Consider the following 21894-nt stretch of genomic DNA (forward strand, 5'->3'; position numbering starts at 1 on the left):
AGTGAGGCCATATGGGTTTACCCCGATATCCTACGCTGATGACACCCAGCTGCTGTTCCCCTTTAAGACTTTTACACCTGCCCTGCAAAAATCCTTTGCAGAAGGCATGAGGGCTGTGTCATGTTGGATGGCTGAGAACTGCCTACAATGCAACGTGGGCAAAACAGAAGTTTTATTGTTTGGGGAGGCAGCAACATTATGGTCCGGGGAGTCGTGGCCCACAGAATTAGGACCAGTTCCTGTCCCAAAGCAGACTGTCAAAAACCTGGGGGTGTTATTCGATCAAGCCTTGACTTTTAAACATCATGTCAACCAAGTTGCGGGCACCTGCTTTAGAGCCATCGGACTATTGAAAAGGGTGTTTCCCTATATACCCGATAGTCACAGGAAAACCCTAGTCCAGGCACTAGTGATCAGTAGATTGGACTACTGCAATGGCCTTCTTCTGTCAACTAATGAAGGCCAATTAAACAAATTACAAGTAGTCCAAAATACGGCGGCGAGGTTAGTTCTCAATGTTCCATCTAGAACTCCCTCCCGCCCTCTACTAGCTAAACTCCACTGGTTGCCACGAAGTTCAAAATTCTGTGTACCATTCATAGGTGCCTGATAGGAAAGGGCCCCAAATATCTGACTAAAGCTTTTTTACCCTATGTGCCAGGCCGAGCACTTCGATCGAGCAATCTTCACTTACTACAGGTCCCTAAAATAAAAAAATCTCGTCAGGGAGGTCGTGCTTTGGCACACACAGGACCCGTCCTTTGGAACTCCCTTCCTCTTCACCTCAAACTTATCACCAACCATTTATCCTTACGCAAGAACCTTAAGACCCACCTTTTTACTACCAATTAATCAGCTTATGATTCACTATCTCTGTTTATGACCAGGCGTGGGACAAATATCCTTATCCATCATAAGCGCAGAGATATCCCTTCAGGGATTTAGTCAGGCGCTATATAAGCACATAAAATAAATAAAAATAAATACATAAATGGCTATACCAGTTAACTCATGGAATGACAACAATAAAGCATTATGGGGGATATGTACAATGAAGTGGGGGAGGGTGACGTTAGCCTCCTGGGCTTAACAACATGCTCTGCCATTTCGGAAATGAAAGGCTGCACCATATTTACAAGAATGTGGTGCAGCCTTGCGTTTCCCCCTGCGATGGCACTAAGTTTAACAACTTAGAGCCAACGCTGGCACCCTTGCACCAGAGTGCAAGGGTGTCTGTGTAAAGAGGAGGGTTGGTTCTGTGTAGGAAGGTATCCCTTCCTGCACATAAATAATCCTAAAATTCCCTTTTTCTAACTTTCAAGTGTGCTGCTTCATGCATGGCATTTTGCTTTTTCAATGTGTGCTGCACAAGGCAGCACACATGGAAAAAGCAAAAACGAGGAGAAATAATGCATTTACCCTTGTTTCGCCAAATACAATGGGTGTAGCGGTGGAACGGCCACCACGACACTCGCTGCATGCCCCTTTGACGCTAAGCATAGCAAGAAAGGGTGCCTTATGTACAAGGCAGGGTCAAGCCACGTTAAGTGGCTTATCGCTGCTTTGTACATAAGGCAAGGCCCCTATCGCCACGGGAACCTCACAAAAAGTGACATTCCTGTGGAGATAGGGTCTTGTACATATGCCCCAATGTATGTTAGAACTGGTCTAGAACACTTAGCTCACATCTCCTTCATAAACCAGGATCTCATAAAAAGAATGGTTAGATACAAACCTGTAACCGGCTCAATGCCTGCTACTACCAGAGGTAATATTTTACTTTCTGATTACAATTTCTAGATCATGCCAGATGATGTATAGATATAGTTAGTATCTTTGTGGATGCCGATGTTCTGAAATCACACAGGGATATGTATCTATGCAAAGCCAGTTTGATCCATTGACCTCAAATGTCATTACTTCACACACTGTGCAGGACAAACAAGAGATGACCTGTAATCTGTTGTGTTTTGAGTAGCTACACCAGGAAATTGTTTTGCAGTTCAGTATATGTGAAAGGAGATCCAACCACACTGGTTTATCCTTAGTGGACCTACAGCAGTGCAAACAATTGTAAATGTGAGGGTGCTATCTGGGGTGAGGCATATGAAGTGCTCACCTGCAGCAAGATCTGAAATGTCCATTATCCGTCATTAGAGAAGCTGAGGGAGAAGGACACTAGTCTCCCCTGCTTGAACCCTGGTAATGGTAGACCAGATATCTCAATTTGAACAGGAGCTGGTATTAACGAAGGACATAAGTGTGACCTAACTGGTATAAGGGGCATTTCTGTCCTTGGATCAGGTCTTTTTTCTCATGATGTTACAGTGCTTAAGAGGGAATAAGAAACTTCAGAATGGTGAAATGTAAGGGGCAAAAAATGTGCAGCACCAAGAAATGAAAACATTTGGCATAAAGGTCACAGGGGCCTATTACCAAGATCAAGCGATAATCATCACTTAACACGGTTAGCGGCAATATTATTATCGCCGAGCTCCGCCGATTTTTATCGCAGATAAACCTTGCTATTATCAAGGTTTAACTCAAAAGCGATAAAAATCGGCCGAAATGCATGAATATCGCTGAAAAGTCAGCGATATTCATGCATTACCGAGCTAATGCTCTTAGCCATGGTATTCACCTACCATTGGATAACATGGCTAAGAACTGCTCTGGGCAGGCGTTAGCTTTTGGAGATATTCGCGCTTAGCGCGAATATTTCCAAAAGTACCCCATTGTAGGTAATAGGAGATAGCGATGTTAGTGACTGTTTATAGTCGCTAACAACTTGGCACGCCCACTTTGCATGTCATTAGCGATAAATATCGCTGACATGCAAAGCGGGCCCCAAGATGATCACTATCTCCTACTAGCTGTCGCTAACTGGTGTTAGCGACAGCTAGGTAATAGGGCGATAAAACTATTGCCGTTTTAGTGGGAAAAATTCCCGCTTAAGCGGCGATAAGGCCCTTGGTAATATGCCCCACAGTCTCTCCTCCAAAACGGATCTCTTGCTGCCCGCTTACGTCACCTCACTGAGTCCCTCTGCTGTGCGGTGTGACCTGATCTTCGCCTCCTGTGAAGGAGTGATGGCGTGGCAATGGTCCAGGGCCTGTCACATGAAGCAAAGCCCAGATGCAACTGACAATCCACCATTTGCCTCTCTGCTGCACCCGGGGCCAGTAAAGGGGCACGGGGCATGTGTGTTACATGGGGACCATTCTGGACATTTTCAGGATGGACTAACGTGTGCGCAAGACTCTCAGGCATGTGTCGGGTGCCTTTCCCAAAAGTGATACCCAGCCACCAGCCAGATTTGCAGTCCTTGTTGGCTCCTCGATTCCTGGGGGATATTCGTGAAAGTCTTTTCTGGAAATCCTTAGACCTGCACTTTACATGGACTATCACGCCGCCTCACAATCGACTCATTGAGGCTTCTTTACACAATAGTAAGCACGTGCTTCTGTGAATACGTTCCTCCAATGAATGCTGCATCCCTTCTTCAGGGACTCGTATGACTGTGGATTCCAGTTCTTGTGCAGTATATACACTCTTATGCACTATTCAGTCTTCTATCAGCGGGCTATGCATATTCGATTACAGGTTATATGCACATTTGTATCTACTGCCAAATGCACACTGGACCACAGGAAACTTGACAGGTAGACAACCGAATTTTGACTTTCTGTTTGCTGTGCATAAGGCCGTATTATTTACACAGTCCCAGTGTAGATGGAATGTCGACTGTACTCGTAAAACCTCTAATCCGAATCACATTAATTATCGCTTTGACTAATGGAGTGTGTAATACTTGTGGCTGCTGTAGGCAAATACTGATTTTTAACTTGTCAGGAAATTCATCACCTGCTTTGGACTTCTGTTCATTTAACGTGGTCATAATGAATAAGCCAACACAACACCAGAGTTATGTTACCGTATAGGTATATTACTGGATATTTATTGTTCCCATTTTTCTCAGGGTCCCAGAAAATACTTTTACATATACAATAACCCTTCACGGCGAACTGTCTTGTGCCAGTTTACTAACCTGTGTATTCGAGATGAAATCCAGCTGCCGAAACACTAATGTCGGATTGAAAATTGAGGTGCAAATTATTAGAAGTGCTGTTCAGGAGATGTGGTATGGTAGTGCCTAGTAAAATAAGAGGAAAAATAAACACGCGGTTAACAGAAGAAATGTACCAATGCTCTACATTCCTGCAAGAAACACCGTGAAAAGTGAATGAAAAAGGAGACATGTTCACTTTACACCAATACTGCATGGCTCTCGCGGAAGCAATTCAGCTTGTCAGTTGCTATAAATTGAAGGAGGTGTATTCAGATTCTAAGGCTTGTGATAAATCCAGGGCAGGGAGAATATTTATTGCATTTGGATCAGCGTTCACCTGAGTAGCTGCCGAGCCTTGGAGCGTTATTATCAGCACCATCATAAAAATCCAGGGAATCCCAGTTGTGTTCGGTAGCAAAACTGACAACTTGCACCTGCGGGGGAAAATACAGCAATAATAAGATGCAGCTTTTTTATTGCGTGCAAACCGTATGAATATATGTTTGGTACCAATAAAATGCAATTCAAACAATAGGCGAGATTATACAATTGCAATACAAAGGTGAATTCCGGATGCTAAATTCAACCCTTACAGAATGCTAATGTACCGTGCAAGAAACCGTCTTAAACATGATTGTAAGAAAATATACTATTAGTTACAGGAGGTGAGAACTCACTTGAAATCATAATCACAATCCTTGCCAGGTGAACCACTAAAGTCACTAAATAAAGCTGGGCTTAACCCTCTGACAGCTTGGCATAATGCAGTCAGGCTTAAAATAGAGAAATGTGTGAAGTTTTTCTGCAGTACTCAAATAATAAAAGTGAAAATAAAACACATGAAAAATCCCATAACATGCTAAAACAATAGATAATATTTTAAGAAATTAAATGAAACCAAATCAACACCTATCCAATAAGTAGAACCAGAGATGTGGATTTTTAAAATACGATTTAAGTATAGCACCAAAAATACATATAGCCAAGTGTGGTTATCTGGTAAACTGGGTCAAAGTCAAAAGTTAAGGCTGGCTGCAGGTCGAATACAAGGATCAGGTTTGCCCCGATTGAAAGGTTATCTTCCAACTTGGAAACGATTATGAGAAAAAGTGGTCGTTGACAGGGCAAACTGGATCCAAAGTGGGGCTAGATGTAAGCGAGCTGCTGAAAAGCAGAGTCCCGATGCAGTTGTCGATGAAGGTGGGAAATCTCTGAACAGGCACATTCTGAAGATTGCCCCCAGAAAGGTATCAACTTCAATCCTGATTAAGCCCTCATCTTTCAGATTCAGAAATGTTTCTAGAACTCAGATATCTTTAAGCGGGGTAAAACAGCCAGATGAAGCCGACTAGCGATTTGACATTGGCAGATGTGGCTTCAAAGGTGAAACCAGTCTCCAATAGTTCTCAAGACAGAAAGTTGGCAAAAAGTTTTTAAGTCCCACTTCTTGCAGTTTGGGGACAGGAAATGCATACACTAGAGGCCTGTAGTAGTGTCGAATGCAAGTACAGTTGCAAATGGTCAACTGGGTGATTGGAGGGAGAGAGGCCTTTGGAAGATGGTTGAGTCTCTGTAGCTCAAACAGGTGGTCAGCCACCTGACTCTTGGATCCATTTCTGGAATCCTGAATTCACAGCAAGAAGTTCTAGTCTTTCTTAAGGTCTGGGCAATCCTTCTTCTGTTCTTTAGAGGTCCAGGAATGTTCTTAAGAGAGTTCTGTAGGGGTCCACTCTTATGCTGAGTGATACAGTGTGGGTGGATGGTGAGCTCTTGTCCACCCCAAAGCCGATTCTGATCAGTTCCGCTGCTTCCACTTAGCTCAGTGTCAGCCTGACTATAGAGACAAAGGGGTGGCTGGCCTAGGTGTGAGCTTCATTTACCAGTGACAAGATTGGCATCCTGTGAAGCTCAGGAAAGGGCAACCCAAAGGTCATCCTGTCAAGTGAGGAGTCCCCCTCACTACATCTACAGGTGAGCGAGCCAACTGGGGTCAGGCAATAGCTGGACAATGGCAGAAGACCCTATTGCTTTTAGGCAGGAAAATGACAATTTTCTAAAAATGAAGATTCCCTGGTCCACAATGCAAACTTTATCAGTTCCTCCATCTCCCTGATAATAAGCCCTGGCCCCACTGACCAGTAACTCTCCCTGAATTAAGGAAACCTTTGATTTGCATAGAGGATGCCTGCTCACCTCTCTCTCAGAGTGTGTTTTCCCATCCCAGCACTCAGGAGTGCCTGCCATCCACACTTCCTGTCTGAGTTTGCAGTCCTCAACTCCACAAGCCTCTTTAGGCCATTGGCTTCCAAAATGGAATGTTATGTACCATACATAGGCACACACATGCATTCCAGCAAGCACATGCAAGTTTCATCACCTGCTCACCGCTCACCGCTACACACATCCATGCAGACCAATTGTGAGTTAAATACACAGCCACTGAACTTTAGATGAGTGGGCCAGTAGGCCCCATTCCAATGTTACAGGTAAAAAGGCCTTTTTTACACCGCTGAGTAGTACTGAATAAAAAAGGGTAGGCTGACACCACTGTGCTTGTGTTACTTGCCTCCAGCTAGGCACAGTAGCCCTCTACTACTACAAGGGCATTGCTTGGTGCGCCCATCCCAGTCTAGCCAAACCACAGTATTGTGATACAGAGCTAAGTCATGATGCACATGCATGAGTCATACTCGCCCATAACAAAAAGTAATTATCAATATTTCACAGATCCATGAAGTTGGGGCACTCAAGATAAAGATACACGTCCGGCACCATGCAGGTGACTTTTCTGCCACTACTTCGTGGTTAAAAGAGGGATGTTACCAAGTAAAGGGTAGCTGGGTGGCCTTTAGGAGAATAATAATAACCCACAAAGTTGTTTCCTAAACATTATCAAATGGTTTATTGCAACAAATTCTGTGACTTAAAAAGCAGCATAAACTATGGAAATTGAGTATGAAAAAAAACCTAAATGCACCCATACTCGCTGCTCATGTAAGAGGAAAAAAGTGACAATGCTTTTAAGCCTTAACCTAAACAGAAGAGACCAGAATTTGCACTGCTTGAACATATGTTGACCTATATACAGATTACATTTTTAAAATGTGCCTTTTAAAACTATCTGCTTTTGCAGGTATTGGGATTTCCACTGATAACAATAGCATAAAGCCTATGTTTTCCCACTAAAACATGCACTGTGCATTAAATTGCCCAAATGGCGTATTTAATGTTATTATGCACTCATGATAGACGCCAGAGAAAATGCACCAATGGCACTGTAGTTTAATATCAAATTATTGTGGTGGTGTATTTACACCGCCCAAATATATGACGAAAATACAGGACTACCAGGAACAGCACTGTGGTCTGTCTCAGCTGTCGCTTAAAAACACTGCAGTGACGCATCGGAAAGAAAAGTGCCTTTGCTGTGGAGGAATTACTCATATTTCTAGATAACGATATGTGACACCTAAAATGAGTATTATAAGTCCACTGGTCATTGTGCCTAATATAATACAAAAAATGTGGACACTACACATCTCAAACGGTGTCTTCTCACCGTGACTCAAAGTTCAAAAGCTATGTTTATGGAGTAGGCTTAGGCTACATTATTCAGGAAGAGGCGTAGGAATATTTGGAAATGATTAAACATACTAGCAAAAGTATTCAAAGTTATTTTCCAATTGATTCAAAATATAATGTGATAGCAAAGGTAGATAGTTGATAACTGTAGTGGAAAAGTAACTTTATAAAAATGTAATTTGTGTTATCCTAGAACCACTATTGCCAGTTATCACACCTCTGGAGCCCAATACACACTCCTTGCTGCAGGTAATACCTCATCCCTCCAGAGGACAATAGACTGGGGTGTTGTCAACAACTTTCCACTTAACATGAATTAGCTATCTACAAGGGCTGTATGGCTCAGTTAACAGATGAAAGGACAATCTTAACGCTACTTTGTTTAAATTGGAGATGTTACATTAGGGTGGCAGAATATGCTCCCAATAATTCACAAAGCACACCTATGAGAACCAGCTATAACCTAATCTGTGAAAAACTGTTCTTAGTCTTTGTGAGAAGCTGACCTGGAATATGATGTACTCTTATGTAAGTGGACACCTTGCACCAAGCCACGCAACCCTTATGGTAGGTTAAGAAGTCTTAGACAACCTTGGAAAGCTCACTAAGTTGTAGCTGTGGAGAGCAGCCTTCAGGCTTAGTCCAGAAGGAATGGAGTGTAAAGCAGATTGTTTTACCAGAATGCAATCTTATAGTATAGATTAAGTGAAAAAGAACCTCACAAAGTATTTTTAAAACTAAGTATTTATTATATAATACTCTCTAACACATAGAAATGTCTAGATACCTGGAGATATATACACTACACAGAATACTTTAGCAAAGAAACACAGTAAATAGCACAAAATACACAGTTGCCCCGGGGGAGGGGGACCAAACCATATACTGAGAAAGTGGTATAAGAAGCACGACTCGGGTAAAGACAATGACGAGAGGACGTAGAAGTGCTGAGGACCCAAGGAACCATCCAAGGTGAGTAGATAGAGGCCCACAGAGAACGTGTACGTGCAGTGTGGGAACACGACTGCGTGCTCGGTACAACTCTACAGGTAAGTCACGGTTGAATTTTTAAAGATTAAGGTCCCTTCTCAGTGGACACTGAAGAAACCCTCTGGAAGACAGAAGGTTAAAGAGCCAACCCACCCGTGGATACACTAGTACCCACGTGGATTTTTTCTATCCATGGATGCTTCTTCTATGCTTTAGATAGAAGACTATTCCCACTCTAGGGATGGAGTTAAAGGAAAAGAGCACCAAAGAGTGACCCGCTACACCACCAAAACACCATCCATACCAGATTTAAATCTTCTGGTCCAAAGATTAAGCATGGTGTATGGCCTATAGAGTGCATACAGTCCTTATCTAACAAAATTATCCATAAGCGGCCATGACACTAATATGTGTGTCAGCCCTAGTACTTAAAGGAGGGTCAACCCAGATGTTAAAAACATGGCTACTATAAAATTGGCGCATGGAAGGAGAGTCGGAATATGAAGTGAAGAAAAGGATCAACGAAGATGACTATGTGTTGTACTTTTAAATGTGGATTTTCCATTTTGACCTTACATGTATGACTTTGTTATTTATGAAATACAACATATGCTTTTATTAAGTTTGGTATGTGAGAAACATTTTTCGACTATACAAATTAGTACATGATTAAGTTATGATTTACGTTGTACATCTATGTATTTGTTTACTGCATATATTTGAATACCATAGGGTAATATGTTAATAAAACATTATATTTAGTCTTATTTCCATGCTTAGTTACTTAAAAAATAAACTCAATGGGGAAGTTTGGTATCAAACAGGTTATTGCAATAAAGAGGCCCTAACTATATATGTTATTAACAGCTTCATTGCTCTCTAAGGGCTATTCTAGAACACCGGCCTCTTATGGAATATTACCTTATTGCTATTGTATATGCAAAATCTTTACATTTGTTTTTTAAATGAAACATATATAGTCAAAAATCATAACCTTCAAAACCACAACGGCGGACTGTAAGCACTGCACCTCGCCCCTTGTTTCAACAAATCAAAGTTCCGTGCACTGCAGTTCCTGAATCTGCCGTTGTTTGGTACTACTTTCCAGCAGAAGAATAATATCCCAAAATGGAAAGGTGCGCTGGGAAACGTGTTCTCCTCCAAATCATTTTTGAGGCAGTATTGATAAATATTCTTTCTTGTTTTTATTTTTATTTTATTATATATGCTTCTTCACAAAAAATCCATCAGTGGACATCTATCCTCCAGCCAATGTGTTTCATTTAAAATATATATATTTGAACTTCATCAGGGCTCACGTATATCGTGTTTATCAAATATTCATGTTTCTCTTTCAAAAAGACTCACATTATATCCAAATATATCAATAGTTGAGTGAAAAGCGAACTCGCTTTTGAAAACTAGAGGAGGGATACAAGATATTTGAAGGTATCTATGACTGACAAATTTTCCCCATTCCCGTACTGACGGATTAAGTCATTCTCTCTCTGGGATTTATATGACCTCTTTTTTTAAGGAAGCATATTCTCTCATCCACTCAATTATTGATATATTTGGATATATAGCGTATTTCTCAAAGTGAAACATGAATATTCGATAAACACGATACATATGAGCCCCGATGAAGTTCAAAGATATATATTTTGAACAAAACGAGTTGGCCGGCGGATTTATGTACACTGATTGATACTGTGAGATACTGTGCTTATATCAAAAACAAATAATTGAGAGGCTATCTGAATAATTTTTTAATACCATATATCTTAAGTTCTTTTATTGAATTTTAATAATTTTGAAGAGTTTGCTTCCAAAATGTGTGCATATGTTCCTGAATGTATTTGGGAAATGTATTCTGTTCTTAACTTTATGATTGTTGATACTGTTTGAACTTAACACACATCTTTCTTGGCAATTACCTGGTGTTTGTGTCATAACTACCAGGGGTTGAGCAGTGTTTCATGGAGACTTGTTTTGAGACCTAACCAGGGTGTTTTTATTAAGTTGACAAGACCTCCCTTTCCAAAGTAATAGTCTGCTTTCAGACACCAACCAGCAAACAACCTTTAATGATTAGCTTCCAGCTGTGAAGGCTTTCAACAAAAAATAATTGCCCATGGAGCTTCTACTTGCCTATTGAATCCGCACAACCGTAGTTAGGTTTTGGACATCGAGAGCTCTACCAGAAGTTGTATTCACTATTTGCTAACCTTATTAGAGCTGAAGTCTTTGTTAAAGCTTTCCAGGTGGGTGAATGAATACATGACTGCCTGCTGCCCATTGCGTTTTCTTGGATTGAATTAACTCAGTGGTTGGTCCTGGACAGAATTTTATGTTATTGGTGTATGTCACCTCACCATTATTTCAGAGACTCGTTATCAACTAAATTTACAGCATGTCTTCATAATGATGGGAGTATTATAGCTCTGGTGATGGCATGGATATATGAAGATCAATGATATACCCTTTTCGATTTGATGCACAGCGTTGATAGTAGACATTAAAAAATATTTTACCCTGGAACTTGACATATTTATCAGAAATGTGTGCCATTCTAGAGAGTTCTTGGCACACTTCTATTTGACTCTTTCTTATAACACAAAACACATTTAGGAGCGTTAGTTTTAGATGTAGTGGTCCATAAAAGAAATCAAATTAAATAAAGCTAAATGTCTATGTTTTTGAATAAACCAAAAATGCACAGGTGAAGTAGGATGTCTATATATTAAGTATTTTTGCAATATGCGTGCATAGAACTTCCTAGAACCTATGTGTATTTGGTACATCTAGAAACCTGTATAGGAGAAAACATTCGCATTGTAAATGAGGAATTCTGAAGAATGCCTGGCTAGGAAATGGAAGAAAAGGAATGCAAAAAAAATCAGTCTCAGGATGACACGTATATTCTATTTTGTGAATCAAGTGGGAGGCTGTCTAGTTTCGGATTTCACTGAGATGCATTGAATCTCTACCTTTCTAAACTCATGCAGAGTGATTCCATGACAATTTTCTCTCAGAATTGGTCCTCCGTGTACCCTTTCAGACGATACGTGCCTCGGTGGAATAGTGCATGAATCCAAGATGACACTTGCTAATAGCTTGCTAGAACTTTTATGAATATATTATTCCTTTCATGCTATCATGTTCAAAAAATTACCTTCAAACATATGACAATTGAGAGCAAATTACACAGGTTCTTACCTGAAGGCCAGCTCCCTCTGGCACTGTGATCTTCCACACACAATTCAGATTGTTATCATAAGGCTCTGGATAGCCAGGAGACAAAACTGTCCCTTTGCGCTTAGTTAAAATTCCACCACAGGGCACTGAAAGCAAATGCAAAAAAAAGCATGAATCTATGTACACAGAGCTGTGAAACAACTGTCATGGTCTGAAATAACAAGCAATAAAGCGAGTCACAATAAAAAAGCTACAGGAATTTAAGCAGAGCTTCAAGTGGGATGGAAATGGTGGGATGATCTAAAACACGTGAGGCCCAACATGCATATCTAAAAAACATCAAAAAGAGACGTGGCCTATTTATACTCGCAGTCTAATGCATGTGAAATAGAATCCTAGGCCTGACAAAATCATACAGAGTCTTTAGAGAAGAATTAACCAAACTAAGCATGCAACACCATACTTATATAACAGTTCATTCAGCATCTTTATCTTGCAGTACAACACTTGACAAGACGCATTTAAAATGAACAATGATAAATAACTTAGACACTCAGCTGAAATGAAGGACTATCTTTGACCTAGGTGCGCCAGTGGTTATCCCCCCAAGATGCCAAGTGCTTTTGGCCTGTGTGACTAACAGGAAGACCCACATAACCCACTTCATACAAATACCAATCACTATTTGTAAAAAAAAAAAAACATTTAGGTTTGCTACACATTTTGAACCACTTTCTCTCAACACTAGCAAATTAAAAAAACGTGATAGATAAGTGGTTTAGACTCCTGCAGCCTTCATGTCTTGAACTGGCTTCCCAGTGGGACCAGTCACTTTTTAATAAGAGTGCCAGAATCCTAAAATCTAAAGATGTGACTGGTAGACTGAGCACGAGCATCACTGATAGTGCGACGGCGGAGTAGAATGGTCTTGAAAGTGAAAACAAAAAGAAACCAACCGTAATTGTAACACAGAGTGATGCAATTTTAGCCAGTAGGCTGCCTACCCCGAGGGTGCCTCAAATCACCCGATCTGTGTAGGGTGTACCTGCTAATATGTGTAATGAAAATAAACAAGTCATAAATAGGAACATGCTGGTCTGAGCAGTACCATCTCACAGTGAGTGGAGAGAGGCACTTGGCAGACACAGGCCTCCTCTGTGGATGGGTGGTGATGCTCCAATCAGAGAGAAGACTTGGCGGTCTTTGTTTCCTTGTGCACAGTGGCAGCTCCTCTGCTAAGTCAGAAGAACATTGCCCCACTGCCATTTCAGCAGTGCAAAAAAGAAAAACGAAATGATAATAAAAGGATATTCTCATTTTATTTTTCTTTGCGGGAATCGGAGCCGGAGTGGGGCGGGGTTCTGTGACCAGAGCAGAGTGAGGAGTGGTCTGCACTCCTCTAAGTGCGCATAACTGCTTGGTCGGTCCTTTTAGGCCGGCCAAACCATCATGAGCACTTAGCATGGTCTCCAGGAAGCTGTGTTGCACAGCCCAGTGGAGAACATGCCCAGGCTCCCAGGCACAGGCTGAGCAGCAAAACAGGCCGCTCAGACAAATAACAACGATGCTCATGCAGTGTCATGATTGGCTGGGAGAGTACAGGAGCCTGTGTGCTTCCAGTGCTTTCCAGCATAGGAGGCCGGAGGAGAGACATACGGGGGCGCTGTGGCGAAGGTACGTTTATTTTTGCTATCTTTTATTTCACCATTTCCCATTGCCACCGGCCCCACCGCCCCCTTTTCAAGGCAGCCACCACTGCTTGTGCAGTAATTATAACATCTTGACAGCCTCACTGCATTACAGTTCCCATTATAAAAGCCTGCGACTGAGGAGGGCTAACCCTTCGCCCAGGCCACTTAAGCTGCCCAGTGGGCTTAGCCAACTTTAAGTGACAGAAAAAGAGATCCATAACAAAGAAATGTTGCCGCAAAGCCCATTTGAGTATGGATAAACCTGATTTAGACGCGAGACTCACAAATTTCTAAGCCAAAAATGGCTTTAGTTTAGGTATCCCCCGCCTAAAAAATTGCCTTTGCTTCAATAAAATCCAATGTGGAAAATACATTCCCACTATTTTGTTTTCAAAATCTCCCACTTGGAAAATGTTAGCATCTGTGACTTATTATGTGTAGTGCTTCTTATTTATAAAAGCATTTTTGAGTATGAGAGGTAGTACAGGAGTACTCTTTTACATACCCCTACATATTGTGAATTGGACTTCACCATCAAACGTGCTATTCGGTGCCATGCCTTTTGAGGTTGACCTAGAGACAACTTTAGCTGTCCCACCAGCCTCCATTTTCGCTCAAAAAAATACATAGGGGGTTATTTAGAAAGGCATTTTGGAGTACGTAAAGTATTACTCTTCAGGAAATCCTTTATGACTCTCTTGCCTAAGTGAATTTCCCCCAAAACATTTATTTGGGAATATGATGGGAACATTCATACACAAATAGAACAAATAAAAAGAACTGTGTCCTATTTGTGGTTATAACATTAGGGAATTGGGCTTTTCGGGCCGATTCAAAAAGGCTTGTAAGAGTATTTCAAAGAGTAATCCTGTAGTACTATTTTCCACACTCATACATGCTTTTGTAAATTGGCCCCTATATTTAAACCAAAACATACATGCACAAATTCCGTTGATGAGGTGAGACAAAATCCATCTGATACTAAAGCTGATATTTACTAATGACAGACTTTGGTAAAATCTCAATGCCGTGCACCCTAATACACGCATGTGCCCAATCCCTGCTCTGTGGTATATTAATACTAGCAACACATGTAAGTAACATCAGTCCGGCATATATCCAACAAGAAGTGTTGACATCTTTGTGTATGTGTTTTTTTGCAATACTCTGGTGAAGAATGGAATACAGACCATACATCTCATTTTCTTAGAGGTAATAACTACCCTTAAGCCTCGGGGTCACGCACTCCCTACCAAGAGCAAACCAAGATACCAAAATTACATTGAGTAAAGTGCTATCTAACATGTTGGCTGCTAGAAAGATGGATGTAGTGTTTCGCCTGCACCAATTGAAACCGATATATCATCGCAGTGCACTTGTATCAAGTCTCTGAGCTGATTGGATTAGCTGCAGACACAGAGACCGGAAGAATATGCGCAATAGCCCAACTTATCGCGGTGTTTAGTACAGTAGCTGCATGCCGTACTAGAGATAATTGATAGAATCTGTCTTGGGTACATGGATAATGTAAAGGTCAGTGTCACTTAAAGTGTTTAAGTAATTACTGGTAAGAGCAGGACAGGCCGACGTGATTGATGTTCGGCTTCTGCAAGGAAGCATTTAAGAAATTGCTGGAAAGTTAAGTCAATTTTATATGGGCACGTCTACCGCTTGAATTATTAAACTGATTTGGTTCAGTGCCATTTTCAATTCATACATATTTTATAGTCTATATCGGCACATCGATTTGTGTAGATGAGAAGTAATTAATACTTTGGGCCTGTAAACCTCCCTCAGTTTAGAAAGACTGAAAGGCGCCTCAGACATTGTACTGATGAATGCTCACCAGGGAACAACAAAAGCAGGGTGTATGGAAGAGTGGATTCAGTGTCCTGCCTTTCTGTCTGATGAATTTGCCAATCGACTTGTTTCCGGTCTGAGCTCAGACGGCAGCCTCCATTATGGAGAGCCCTATGGAAACGCTTAGTGTCACCTCGGAGGCAAAAAGACAACACGTGGAAGGCTGGCGTTTCACAGCACAGCAATAAGGTGTATGTGTGTTACTTTCAGACGCAGATCCAGTCGAGGCTGATGTTTGTGCAATATATGGACGACGTGTGAAATAACGTTCAAGTCTTAATACTCATTCCCCGAATTCAACAACAGCCATTGCTTTAGAACACCGACTTTACTTCTGTAAAACTGCCTGTTATTCAAGGTATATGGAATGCAAAATAGATGTAAACCAACTGCACTTAGAAAATATTGAAAATACATATTATTAAATAATTGTGCTACTTTAAAATTGTAGAACAAACGGACCGAGGCTCGGAAGGTGTACGCTCTCGAATGTTCCTGAGGGCGCACTGCCTTTGTTCGCACTATGCGCCTGGTGCGGGTGTTGGCAGTTTGGGGCCTTATGTAGTTTGGTGAATAGGTTACTCCATTCGAACGTGTCTGGTGCCCCGTCGTCCGTGTTTAGAACGTCATTGATTATAATGAAGTTGTAACGTGGGTCGGGTCATCTTTCCGTCACAGTGTTCATGTAGCTGCACCATGTCAGCCAAATCAGGCCCGCTGTGTTTGAAACGGTAGTGTTAGGCAGCAAGCCCTGTGTGTCATTGTTCAGGTGGCTCAGATCCCATCATCCGGCTCACCGAGGCCACTCAATCAAAACAGCTCCAGACACAGGTGACAGTAAATGTGATGCCAGTAAGAGGGAAGAGTCCGAATAAAATGATCCCCGAGGTAGTCAATATCTTTCTTTCTGTAGAAACCAATAATGCATCCATGGAAATAGATACCTCATTACCTGATTCTCACAGAGAATTTGTCCTTCCATTGTTCCATGGAATGACACTCACGCTCTCCAAATACCCTCTTTATTTAGAATAAATGGAACATCCCACTTCAAAAAAGATCAACATTAACATCAATTAGGTGTCATTCGATGTGGAAGCTGCTATCCCAGACGTGTGATTAGTCCCTGTCCTGTGCTTTACAGTTGAGACCCATTTGTCACAAATAATAGTGACAAGTTAAGAACGTGACGATTTAGTTTTGGAAGTTTCCCGCCCTTTGCACTTCCTTTAATCAATCAGGGCCTTATTCATAAAGGTAACTTTTGATTTGATGTTACAATGTGTTGGTATTCATTAACTAGGGGTGTAGTTTTACATGAAGTATATTTACGATTGTGGGGAACTAAAAAGACAGGACAGTCTCTGCAGTCGTAAAAATACTACACGTAAAGCTACACTTAATGCTAAAAAAGAGTAAAGTTACAATAAAAGTGCAAGTTTACCTTTGTGAATAAGAAGTACTAAAGGTGCTCAAGGAATGGGACTTGCACAATCCTTTGTCCAGCCCATAGTAGCACACTGACTTCCTCGCAGAGGAAACTTGGACCCGTTTGCCTTTTTGCCTGTTGCTGCAAGGAGCCCCGTTGGGCATTGTAATCAGCGCCTGGAGCCCCTGGAGCCCCGCTGGGCATTATCTTCATCTTTGTGGGAGAGGTGCTGCGCAGGAGGACGGGACTGCGAGGCCCAGCAGGCTGTGCGTGTGACATCGAGCACACCTGCCGCCTCTTCCCGTGCCTCCGCCCCCTGCTGACCATTTAAAACTCCTCGCGGCCCCCGCTCCGCGGGAGCCGCTCGCAGAGGAAACTTGGACCCGTTTGCCTTTTTGCCTGTTGCTGCAAGGAGCCCCGTTGGGCATTGTAATGAGCGCCTGGAGCCCCTGGAGCCCTGCTGGGCATTATCTTCATCTTTGTGGGAGAGGTGCTGCGCAGGAGGACGGGACTGCGAGGCCCAGCAGGCTGTGCGTGTGACATCGAGCACACCTGCCGCCTCTTCCCGTGCCTCCGCCCCCTGCTGACCATTTAAAACTCCTCGCGGCCCCCGCTCCGCGGGAGCCGCTCGCAGAGGAAACTTGGACCCGTTTGCCTTTTTGCCTGTTGCTGCAAGGAGCCCCGTTGGGCATTGTAATCAGCGCCTGGAGCCCCTGGAGCCCCGCTGGGCATTATCTTCATCTTTGTGGGAGAGGTGCTGCGCAGGAGGACGGGACTGCGAGGCCCAGCAGGCTGTGCGTGTGACATCGAGCACACCTGCCGCCTCTTCCCGTGTCTCCGCCCCCTCTATTTCCAGTCAGCATAAGCCCGGGTCTAATTACGCGTTAGCGGGACGCGTGTGCGGGACATCACCCGGGACAAAGCCCGGACTAAGGGCGGACCCTCTGAGACCCTCAGAGGCCTGAGGAGCCTGGCCTGGGCCACCACCCCTGTTCGTTTACATTCCGCCTAAGGGACAAATGGACATATGAACTGTAAGTTGTCAAAAACCCTTGATTAGCGTCTGTGGGCTGTTAATCAATGTATTAGTTAACTGTTATATGTTTAGGATCTTTATTACCCTCTACCCTGTGCATTAAGGCTGTTTAAAAATCGGTGGTGGGGTGTACCATGAACTGTCGTGAAACCCGGAGCATGGCAGTCGCAGAAGCAAAAAAATTAACTGGTACCCTAGATGATTTCATTGTTCGTACGCATGCACTGATTGACGAGGGTATAATATTAATGGATAGGAGGGTGTCGCAAGATCTGGCTATGGCCAAGAGATCATCTCTAGGCCCAATTGCCCAGGCCTGCACGCCTAACCCCGAGAGTCGCCCTATTTCCCTTGCTTTGGTACACAATCCTGGGGACACTGGGGATTTTGATGCCTTAAACTCGCAGCAGGATCTGGAGGCCACCCCCAACCTTGATCTCATAACAGTAAGCGACCCAGACAGGATAGAGTTAGCTAATCCCACCGGGGCCAGTGATATACACCAAAAGGGTCTAAAAGAAGGAGCAATTCCCAAGCAAAAGGTAAAAAAAATCTACCACTACTAAAGGGAAGAAAGCACAAACGGCCAATAAGCGTAATAATTTCATCTCAGTTCCATCAAATACAAATGGGGCAGTCTGTACAATTGATACCGGGGGGACACACTTAACAAACAACGGCTTGCCTCTAAGTCATGGGTACTCACAAACTTTCTCTCGGGGGCCAAATTTACAGTGTGGTTTGTGTCCGAGGGCCGCACCGGTGGGGGCGGGGTCAGTGGAAAAGGGGCGGGGCTAAAGTAACAAAAAAACTGTGACCATAATGTTGATCATAGGTCCCTGCAGCGGACTCCTTCGTCCACTGAGCCACCAAACCCGGCATAGACACACATCTCTCTCCCTCTCCCTCTCTCCCCCTCCCTCTCTCACCCTCTCTCCCTCCCTCTCCCTCGCCCTCTCCCTCTCTCTGACTCTCTGTCTCCCTCTGACTCTCTCTCTCTCTCCATCTCTCTCTCTCTCCATCTCTCCCTCTGTCTCACTCACTCTGACTCTCTCACTCAGTCTTACTCACTCTCTCTGTCTCCCTCCCTCTCTCTCCCTCTCACTCTCCCCCTCTCCCTCTCCCTCTCACTCTCCCCCTCTCCCTCTCCCTCCCCCTTTCTCTCTCCCTCTCCCTCTCTCTGTCTCCCTCTGACTCTGTCTCCCTCTGACTCTGTCTCCCTCTGACTCTCTCTCTCTCCATCTCTCTCCATCTCTCCCTCTATCTGACTCACTCTGACTCTCTCACTTTCTCCCTCCCTCTCTGTCTCCCTTCCTCTCTCTGTCTCCCTCACTCCCTCTGTCTCCCTCACTCCCTCTGTCTCCCTCTCTGTCTCCCTCCCCCTCTCTGTCTCCCTCCCTCCCACTGTCTCCCTCCCTCCCACCCTCCCTCTGTCTCCCTCCCTCCGTCTGCCTCCCCTTCCCTCCCTCCCTCGCTTTCCATCCCTTGCTCTCCCTCATTCTCCCTCCCTCCCTCCCCATCCCTTCCCCTCCCTCTCGCTCTCCCTCGCTCTCCCTCCCTCACTTTCCCTCTCCCTCTCTTTCCCTCCCTCTCTCTGTCTCCCTCCCTCTCTCTGTCTCCCTGCCTCCCTCTGTCTCCCTGCCTCCCTCTGTCTCCGTCTGCCTCCCTTTCCCTCCCTCCCTCTCCATCCCTCCCTCGCTCCCTTTCCCTCCCTCACTTTCCCTCTCCCTCTCTTTCCCTCTCTCTAGCTCTCCCTCCCTCTGTCTCCGTCTCCCGATTAAGAAGGGAGACTCCTGATTTTTAAAGCCAAAAAGTGCTTTATTTTGGCTGGCTCCCGCCCGAAATGTGGAAACGGTAATCCCAAATTACAATACACCAGATATTGATGCAGCCCACTGCTACTATAACATACTGCCATGGAACGCAAAGCATCAGTACATCAAAACTGCTCTGCTTACATGTACATTTTGCACGAGGCCAAATGCCAAAATAAATTAACAGCAATTGAGGTACTGCTGCTATACATACTTACAAGTGTCAGTTCCAGTGTGTCCCTTATGCTGGTGGTTTAACGGTGTTTGGGAGTAGACAGCCAAGAAGACACTCTCTTTGAGCACTGTAGCACTGCTGTAAATCCGTCGACCTGGACCCGGACCTTCGTATCATTTTCAAAGGACCTGGCCCGAGAAGGGAGGGGTCAATCTGCGTGACTCTCCGAGGGTCTGAGAGGAGCTGTGCTGCTCTCCAGGTGCTGAAATTGCCTTCCTCAGTGCAATTGTGTGTCCCCTTGGCCCCCACATGGAAGGCAGGTGAATATTACAGCTCTATCTGGCGAGGCTGCCTGAGTCACGTAATCCGCCAGGGAGGGAAAGGCTGCTGAGAGGCAGGCGATCGGTGCAGGGCCTGCAGGAATTTCCAAAACTAAGTGAGAGTGAGTGTGACCTGTAGGGCCACAAACCATGGACCAAAATACGGGCCCACTTCTGTCTGTTTCCAGATGGAAGGTAGTCTGTAGTAGTGTAGATTGACACACACACACACACACCAAGTTTCCTGCTAGCATTGCTCAAAGGGGCTCCTGCGTATAAAACTGTGAACCCGTGCTCAGGGGAAATGCCTTTCCAGGGCATGCATATTGGAAGTCATGCAGCAGATCTTATAATTGCTACAAGCCACAATGAGCACCGAAGCGCACTTCCTACCTTTGTTCAGCCGGGAGTCTGTGCGCTATGCAGGAGCCGGATATTGCGCTAATCACAGGCACGTGACTCGGGCGTGATCTGTAATTCAAAGGCGGCCGTAACTCCTTAAGTGACGTTTCGTGTGATGTTGTAGTGCCTGAACCAAGGGGGTATTGTATTCTTTGTTTCGTGCATGAATGTGCAAGCCTTTAAAACGCATTGCGCAAAATATGTTTTCCTGGAAGTGTTTTGATAAACGTGGGATATGGTTGGTTGGTTCGTTAGGACTATCTGTTACATTCTATCTGAGGATGGCCTGAAAGCATGAATAAAGCTGTAGTACCGGCACTGAAAAATAAGTGCCGGTGCTCACGGAAAGCTCCGGCACAAATTAGGCCCATGTAGCACTATTCCCTCCCTCGCTTTCCCTCCCTCCCTCCCTCCCTCCCTCCCTCTGTCTCCTTCATTTTTTTTTTTTTTTTAAAAGGCTGTCTGCAACCAGAGCTGACTCTGCTGCCTGTGGGGGCCGGGCGATTGCCGCCGTAGTCAGAGTGGGGCTGCAGGGGCGCTGAGAGGTGAAAATAGCCTCATTAACATGTTAATGGTGACCATTAACATGTTAATGAGGCTATTTTCACCTCACAGCGCCCCTGCAGCCCCACTCTGACTACGGCGGCAATCGCCCGGCCCCCACAGGCAGTAGAGTCCCTGAGTCAGCTCTGGTTGCAGACAGCCTTTTTAAAAAAAACAAAAAAAACTCGGGTAGATGTCTGAAAGGTCCGCGGGCCGCCAGAGAAGGCTTGCCGGGCCGCCAGCGGCCCGCGGGCCGTACTATGAGTACCCCTGCTCTAAGTCTTCCAGACGATACCATCATAGATAAAAGTCTGGAGGAAATTATGGAATTAAGTGGAGAAATCACTAGCTCAGTTCAACACAGTCAGGAGGGGTGCGGGTCAAGTATGTTTGACAACAATAACATCTTGAACATATTAAAATCTCTACTTGAACCCATGGAGGTTAGATTGCGCCGCATAGAATCTATCTTGACTAACATCCATAAAGATATTAGTGCCCCTAGCCTCACCATGAACCCCAAAACATCCCACACTACTAATACAGCCACCAAGTCTTCTATGGCTGGCAAAAAAGCTACTGTGGTTAATAGTAACGCTTCTAACAGTACAAGTAACACCCCTGCTGAGGAAGCCACTAAATCTAAGACCACGGTGATAAAACAACCTGAGAATCCAACTAAACCCAAGCCACCCCCCCAGGTTAAATCAAATGACCTCATTCCACCGACCCCAAACCCGGCATCGACAACCGGACCTAAGGTCGTGGTCCGTAGAAACATCCAT

The 21894-nt window shown here is 44.1% G+C and overlaps 1 protein-coding gene across 1 annotated transcript in view; it reads right to left on the reverse strand.

Moving 5' to 3' along the window:
- CSMD3 (CUB and Sushi multiple domains 3) overlaps positions 1–21894 on the reverse strand; it is a 2596150-nt gene that overhangs the window by 530046 nt on the left and 2044210 nt on the right. Inside the window, exons 36-38 of the mRNA XM_086918068.1 lie at positions 11861–11985; positions 4407–4503; positions 4049–4153 (exon numbers count right to left, since the gene is read on the reverse strand). Coding sequence (XP_086774194.1) covers positions 4049–4153; positions 4407–4503; positions 11861–11985 — 327 coding nt within the window. The remainder of the gene's footprint in view (positions 1–4048; positions 4154–4406; positions 4504–11860; positions 11986–21894) is intronic.

The sequence above is a fragment of the Lissotriton vulgaris genome, chromosome 4_1 (assembly GCF_964263255.1).
Source record: "Lissotriton vulgaris chromosome 4_1, aLisVul1.2, whole genome shotgun sequence".
Taxonomy (NCBI): Eukaryota; Metazoa; Chordata; class Amphibia; order Caudata; family Salamandridae; genus Lissotriton; species Lissotriton vulgaris.